Source organism: Dreissena polymorpha, chromosome 3, assembly GCF_020536995.1.
Source record: "Dreissena polymorpha isolate Duluth1 chromosome 3, UMN_Dpol_1.0, whole genome shotgun sequence".
In the NCBI taxonomy this organism is placed as follows: domain Eukaryota; kingdom Metazoa; phylum Mollusca; class Bivalvia; order Myida; family Dreissenidae; genus Dreissena; species Dreissena polymorpha.
The window spans coordinates 16,648,218-16,656,185 of record NC_068357.1 but is presented as its reverse complement, the minus strand read 5'-3'; the positions used below and the strand labels follow the sequence as shown (position 1 = coordinate 16,656,185).

The 7,968-nt window shown below is 32.8% G+C and overlaps 1 protein-coding gene and 1 long non-coding RNA gene across 2 annotated transcripts in view; one reads left to right on the top strand and one right to left on the bottom strand.

Moving 5' to 3' along the window:
* Positions 1–4,313: 4,313 nt before the first annotated feature.
* LOC127873108 (uncharacterized) overlaps positions 4,314–7,968 on the bottom strand; it is a 34,048-nt gene continuing 30,393 nt past the window's right edge. The window contains exon 5 of the long non-coding RNA XR_008045974.1: positions 4,314–4,738. This is a non-coding gene — a long non-coding RNA (uncharacterized LOC127873108). The remainder of the gene's footprint in view (positions 4,739–7,968) is intronic.
* Positions 5,043–7,968, top strand: part of LOC127873104 (S-adenosylhomocysteine hydrolase-like protein 1) — a 118,885-nt gene continuing 115,959 nt past the window's right edge. Inside the window, exon 1 of the mRNA XM_052416720.1 lies at positions 5,043–5,207. Coding sequence (XP_052272680.1) covers positions 5,085–5,207 — 123 coding nt within the window. The 5' untranslated portion in view covers positions 5,043–5,084. The remainder of the gene's footprint in view (positions 5,208–7,968) is intronic.

Sequence of the window (7,968 nt, the reverse complement as noted above, 5' to 3'; positions counted from 1 at the left end):
AAGCCTTACCTGATCTAAAATCAGACGAAATATCTATTTAATTTAGTATATGGTCATTCTTACAAAAAAAAATTTGGAAACGTTTTTCTAACGTTTTCTTCCAAGAATATTGCTGACACCGTTTTTAGTGAATTTTTCTAAGACCGTTTTATGTCAAAAAATCTTCTTATAACCTAAAACAAATTTCGTTCGTAAAACAATTCTATCTGCACTATAAATCTCAATCTCCTACGCAGTGGCCTCCCTTATACTAGAAGTTACTGACCGGGCGAAGCAAGGGAAGTAACTGCTTTGAGGAGTTTCCTTAAAAATCTGCATTCAGAAATCTGTATTCAGAACTCAATCTGTTGTGCACGTCTGCATCTAACGCTTACCACAAGTTTTACGACAAATTCTTGACGCAGACGAATAGGGTAGCGTCTATTTTCATTTGTGAAAAGATACAGATCTGTCCGTGCTTAAATTTTGAAATGCTTGGTTAATTATTTTTCATAAGCGTTTCAAACACTGATGTAAATCACGGATTCTAGATTACAAGGATAAGAAACGGGACCGTTACGCCAAATATCTTGTTGTGTCTAAGTCACGTGACCGTGTCGTAACTATCGATCTTTTATCGAAGCGCCGAGGTTATAAATTTGATGTACCCACTCACGTCTTTTGTTAAATTATAGTTTCATTTCTAGACCGATTTTGACAAATTATATATCATTAGAAAGCTTACGTAACGTAGTTTTCAGATATATCAATATATATTAAGTTTTTCTTCTGATTTCGGCAGCCCGGCGAGTTATAACTTTAACTTTTGCAAATAACATACCGTTTTGGAGTTTTAGAATCTAGATTTACGGTTGACATGTTCGTACTTTATACCGATTTGTAGCGTTTATATTTGGAGTTCAGTTTTAAAAATAACATCTTGCTTAGGAGAATGGAATTCTGTATACGATAGAAAAAAAAAATGTTTTAAAACGAAAGTAATTAAGGAATGAAGGCGGGAATATGTAGCGTGCGTTCCTAACGCACTGAACTGATGCTACGGTCTTGGCGATTATGCTTTTGTTTAGATACCGGCCATTGAATTTCCTTTGCCGTGATTATTATATTTTTTATGAAATATATTGAAATATTTTGTTCTAGAGACATATCCATAAAGCTAAGTATTAATGAAGCTTCATAAATTTACGATTTCAGCTCTTGATTATAACACAGAAAGGGTGTTAATTTTATGATGAAACAGCGTATACAAATGTATAGCGGATCCTCTTGATATTTTTCGGCTTTGCATACTTCAAATATAATGGGTGTCAAAACATTCATCGTTTGTTGTTTATTATCAAAAAGGTAATTATGTAAAATTATATGAAAGGTTATTAACCATAAATTATCAATTAATTAAAATTATTTAAAGATTCTTGAAAATCACGGTCAACTGTCTATGCATGTATATTGAAATATCTATAAGTTAACAGAGTTATAAATATATAGAATTCTAAATTAAAACTCTGTATTATTTGTATTTTTCGGAAAGATTATTTAACCCCGTTGTGGTCAAATGAGATTGCTGTTTTTAATTATGTTGTTCCGTACACTACCATCCACTCTTTATAGGACTACGAAATGACGGAGTTTTTTTAACGGTACCCGCTAAATACGTTAAATGTTAAGTATTAGATTTTTTAAATGTTTAAAATGTACATGTATAGGTATTAAGCACTTATAATTATTGTGATTTAGCTGGCTGACATCTATACAGTATTTAGTTTATGGCAATCTGTATGGGCAGATGACTATAAATGTTTTCAATACGCTACATATCTTATAAACGCAAAATTGAGTATTTGGCGTTACATTACTCCAAGAAATGACCACTAATACCACGAGAAGACATGGAGGTATCATAAAAAGTTTAATCTGACCAGACATTGCCACCTGTGGTTAGAGACCAATATACAAGTATAGGTCCCTGCTGTGGCGTATGACACCATAGTGTTATTCAGTATTGGTCGGCACAGTATCTGATCATAACGAGATAATTGGTTTGTGCTGAACACAGGGGCAATAAAACCACAGATCTATCAATAAACAAGATTATTGAGGTAGCTTTTTTTGAACACCGCGATAAAAATGCTCAAACCATGGACTCTAGATTACACGGATAAGAAACATGGCAACATTCTCAGAATCATCACTGCTATATGTGTAATCACCTAACAATTCGTCTAAAAATAATTTATATATTTGAGTTGAAGACGATGTACTGTTGTTTAAGTCTGAATAAACTATCTGTCTGCCTGTCTAAATCCAAGCCGTCATCGTCCCGGTGAAAAAAATCTGATTTTCAATAGTTGGACATGATGCCCTGATGTCAAAATACGAAATGACCCGCGTAACACGGACCGTGATTTTCAAGAATCTTTAATAAATTGATAATTTAAGGTAAATAACATTTCAAATAATTATACATAATTACCTTGTTGATAATAAACAGCAAACGATGAATGTTTTTGACACCCATTTTATTTCAAGTATGCATGCAAAGCCGAATAATATCGAGAGGGTCCGCTATATACGCTGTTTCATCATAAATTTTACACCCTTTCTGTGTTATAAACAAGAGCTGAAATCGTTAATTTACTAAGATTCATTTATAATAAGCTTTATTGATATGTTTCGTGAACAAAATACTACAATATATTCCATAAAAAATATAATAAGATGGCAAAACAAATTCAATGGCCGGTTTCTAAACAAAAGCATAATCGCCAAGACCGTAGCATCAGTTCAGTGCGTTAGGAACGCGCGGTACATTTTCCCGCCTTCATTCCTTAATTACTTTCGTTTTTAAACAATTTTTTTTTCTATCGTATACAGAATTCTATTCTCCTAAGCAAGATGTAATTTTTAAAACTGAACTCCAAATATAAACGCTACAAATTGGTATTAAGTACGAACATGGCAACCGTAAATCTAGATTCTAAAACTCCAAAACGGTATGATATTTGCAAAAGTTAAAGTTATAACTCGCCGGGCTGTCGAAATCAGAAGAAAAACTTAATATATATTGATATATCTGTTTACTACGTAACGTAAGCTTTCTAATGATATATAATTTGTCAAAATCGGCCGAGAAATGAAACTATAATTTAACAAAAGACGTGAGTGGGTACATCAAAATGTATAACCTCGGCGCTTCGCTGTACGCTAATCGTAAAAGATCGATAGCCACAACACGTTAAAACGCGCGGTGGTAGAACATAAAATGTGTATTTCTTGTGTTTAACTCGCTATAAATCCATTAATAACAACGGGAATATACTAAAAGTTATATTTTTTTGAAAGAGGAATTAATAAGCAACAAGATAACGTATAAACCAATAAAATCGGATGAATAGTTTTTGCATAAAATTGAATTTACTACAGTAAGGGTCAAATACTCGATTCATCTCCTGTCAATATACACTCCGTGTGTAAATGGAAAGATTATCTATTTAAATAGTCGGTAATTGTTTGAAATTATTGATTTGAGAAATTCGCGGATGGCGATATCGAACTACATTATACCACGTGACGCCATTCTTCCCTGTATCTTGCACCTATGCTTTTAACGCCATCGGCGCTCTCGTTATTAACAGAGAACTGACATTTGACCTCTGGTAACGTATAGCCATTACCATACCGTTTACAGGTATGAAGAGCTTTATCCAGGTATCTTTTTTTACTTGTTTAGTTTCAGGGACGGACCGACCAGGGACCTATAGTTTGTATAGGTCCCTGGACCGACAGACGGACGGACAGAAATGACGGAGGTAAATCTATAGTCTTTAAAGACAAATCAATGAGGGACACAAATTAAATTCTCCACTGACGCTTGATTGGTCATTGTCGGCTCTGGTACTACTAACATGTACCCCGGGTACAAAATGGGTCGTTGTCGGATATTTTTTTTAATTAATTATGTTCATTTATATGTTAATTTTCTGTTCAATTGCCTCTTTATTATCGAAACTCATACTCAAAAAAGCATGGTTGATGCATTTTAGTTTTTAAATAGAAGTTTGTTTCGTAATTACGGTAATCGGTAGCGCTTTTTACGACATTGGAATTTTTGGCGGGGTTAAAACTCGGGTACAGTCAACTATCGGCCGGGTACGTTTTAGTATATTTACCCGGGGTACATGTAAGTAGTACCCGAGCCGACAATGACCAATCGAGCTCCACTGACTAAACAAACTTCACGTCTATAGATTAAGGTCAATTATATTAAACTATAAACCAGCAAACCACTGGCATACGGAGATTTGTGTGAAATAATTTGGAAATCTATCAAGAGGATTCCAGAAGTATAGATTTCAAAAGTTTCAATGTAGAAATACATTGTATACGGAATTTTTGCGTTACCGTGAGTATTCGAAGGAGTGGAATCATTAATGCAAAATTCATTGGATAGAGGACCACTCATTCAAGGATCATGTCTGTTAAATTATAGTAACATTTCCCCAGGGTAAATTTAAGAATAGTTATGGCGTTTAAACAGTTTATGTTAAATTGAGCGGATCATATTTGAGCACATTTGGTAGACGACCGGCTAAATGCAAAATTTCTGTGAACTTTAAATTAAATTGGGCCACATTATTCAGAGGTAAAAAATACGTACGACTCGAAGTAAATACGGACGCACTCAAACTTGATAGACGAGGCTTCTAGTCATAAGCTCGCTTGACCTCAATCAGTGTAGCTGAAATATAAATAATTTAAAATACATCAACAGCATCCATTCAAAAGTGTAAATTATATTGTAGTGTGCCTACGCGTACAAATTAAAATTAATTGCTCATCATCAATCATTATCGTATTGTTCAATTTAGGTAATCAACTGTCTATTTTAAATTCGACATTTTATATGTGTGTCATTTAGCAGCATTTGTAAATGTAACGTTCGACAACTCTTCCTCAAGGCACACATCGATCTATCACAATAGCACAATACCGACAATCACCCATCTGTACTAAATATAACTCAACTTTCATTTTCAGTTCATCTGACCAATAGGATTGAGAGTTGGAAGAAAAAGACGAAGTGAATGGCACGTGATCTGAACAAAAACAAAATGTCGGAAGCAGACGCATTGCTGTCTCAAAATCAGAGACCAAGTATTGGTCTTAAATTTGAGAAGAAATTATCTGACACCGAACGATCAACAAGGGTAAGCAATCTATATTTCAGGAATATGTTTGACAAGCACTGTCTGAGTTTAATGTAAAGTAAGAGAACAGTTAAATCGACCACGTCCACGAATGACGGCATGACATATTCAAGTTATTGATGAATGATGAATGAATGATTATGGTGTTCATTTGTTTTCCTTGATTTATGTAGCATTACTACGTTCACGAATGGCGTAATGACTGATTGATGAATTAACCATTGGCGTTTATTTAATATTTAGTTTGGTTGAAATATGTAGCATCAAAATTAATGTTTGTTATTGTGAATATTTTCCATACAACATCATCTGTGTTATAGTCAGATCTGCATTAAAACAAATACTTTTAGAGAGAATTTAATGGCAACTGGCCATCAACTGTTAGATATGTGATTTTTCATTGAATCCAAATATGTTTTCAGATTTGATTGATCCATTGGCAGGGTTCTCAATAAGAGCCGGCCGCCGACCCAATCGGCCGTTTGAAATCAGAATTTGGTCGGTAAAAAAATCGCTCAGATTTGGAAAATCGGCAATTGACTTTTCGAAATTTGCTTTTTTGTCTTTTTGGTAATTTTGCTCTTATTTGCTATTAAGCAAATACGTTGCTTCATTATCTCCCTTAACGCATTACAACAACAACAATGAAAAGGTGCGTATTGGAATTGGTCAAAAAGCAGTCAAATATTTTGACGTTCTGTTCATCACATGTTGAGTTAAAATTTTACAAAAGTAATAAAGAGCTTTTTCCATTTATCTTTTGTTAGTTAATAGAGCTAAAATTCATAAAATGTACGCAAAAATGCTCAAATTTAAGGGGTGTTGAGGCAGTTTATTTAACCAAGGATATATTTATAGCAACACCGATTATGCTATTATCACAACTCAATATTTTTTTTTCAGTATCATTAGAAATTACCGAGTTGGTTCATAATACAATTGTCAGTGGTTCGATCCCAGGAGAGTTTAACTTTTTTTAAACATTTTTTTCTATCTTTAATTTCATACTTGTTTTATACTGGAGCTCTTTAGTCCTGTTGTTTACATTTATCAATTTAAAGCATTTAAACACAAACTTAAAAACATGCCGAAATCTGTGAACATGTAAGGTAATAATGATTAAGGTCGAGTTTGATACTGTATGGTATTATGTTTGTGATTAAATATTGTTTTTTTATGTCTTTTGGTAAGCTGTTGTGATCCCAGTTAAGTTTGTAAACAATTTCTAATGTTTATGCATATTTCTGACAATCTATGTACCGTTACTTGGGTTTTGTCTTATTGCTGTTTTTTTTAATGAAATTTGACGTCTACTCTAAACGGTAGGGATAATTAAAACAAAAAATCTCTGTTAAAAGTGCGGTGACCCCCTTTTTTTATTTGTGTTTTATGATGACAATACGTAGATGAACATATTTGAGCAGTTTCGCAGAATTCTATTTGGCAGACATTTTTTAAATTCCATTTATGTGGTTAAAATAGTAAAAAAATGATGTTTTTTTGGGTGACATAAAAAATTAAAAAAATCAATTTCTTAAAATTTAACTTGTGTACTCCATTTTATTGGTAGTGTGTGGTTTAATTAAATGGTATATGATGTATCTTAGCTTAAATAATATCTACATGTTGCCAATTGCATAGGTTATTAATTATTTTTACGCAATTAGAGATTTTTCAGTTTTATTGAAAAAGTACATGTTATATAATGGTGAATAAAATCAAAACAAGGCCGGTGACCCTATGTTTTTATTTGATTTTTCATATAGTATTTGTATGTTTATCTTAAATATAAATTTTTGACAAAATCTATTTGATGGAAAAAAATCAGCAAAACTGCAGCAACACCCCATAAGTGCCTGGTTTACCACTAAAATAGCCATAAAATGGCCCAAAATGCAAGAAATCAAGTGCTCAATTTTAAAATTTTCACATTTGGGCCTGTTGGCTCAAAAGTTATTGAGAACCCTGCATTGGTTATGTATGAGATTTGTTGAAATTCATTATAACAAAAAATAGGGTAAGGGGGGTACGATTCCGCAGCATGTGTCATAAGCGGCCCAAAAATCTGATTTTGAAAATTCGCTGTATTGTACACTGGAAGCATGATTCGCCCATTGCACTAATATAATTTTTCTAACCTGCGATGTCATTGGACCCTGTTGTTTAACAATCTTCATTAAAAATGTGTTGGTTATTTCTTAGCTGAGGCCAAAAAAAAAAAGATTCTGTGTTAAGGGCAACGGTCTCAAAAAAGCTAGGTAGGGTAGGGATTGATTTTTTATTTTTATTTTTTTTACCCCAAGAATCTAGGTATTGCAACGGTGTTCCTACTGCCTACTTCTTAGCATCCATAACAACCTATGATACTTATATTACTTTATTTTAAGTTAATTTCAAGTACTAACATTTATTGTATTAAACATTTGTTTCATTCTTAGGTGTAAATTGTAAATAAGTGTTGAAAATAAAATCATTTTACATCATTCGAATTTTTTTTAATGTATGTTATACATTCAATACCATTCGATAAAAAACAATTCTGAAGTACTCTCTGATTATACTCCTTTAATTGACGTTTCGGCATAATGCCTTTATCAAAACAATGAAAATTATATGTTAACTACATGTTTATGTCTTTTGAATGCACAATTTAAATAACAAAGAAAATGTTTTTAAACATCAAATGACGTTGTACATGATGACGTCATAACTGACGTTATATAAAATGGCGCCAAAAAATGTAAAAATTCGCCAATAATGA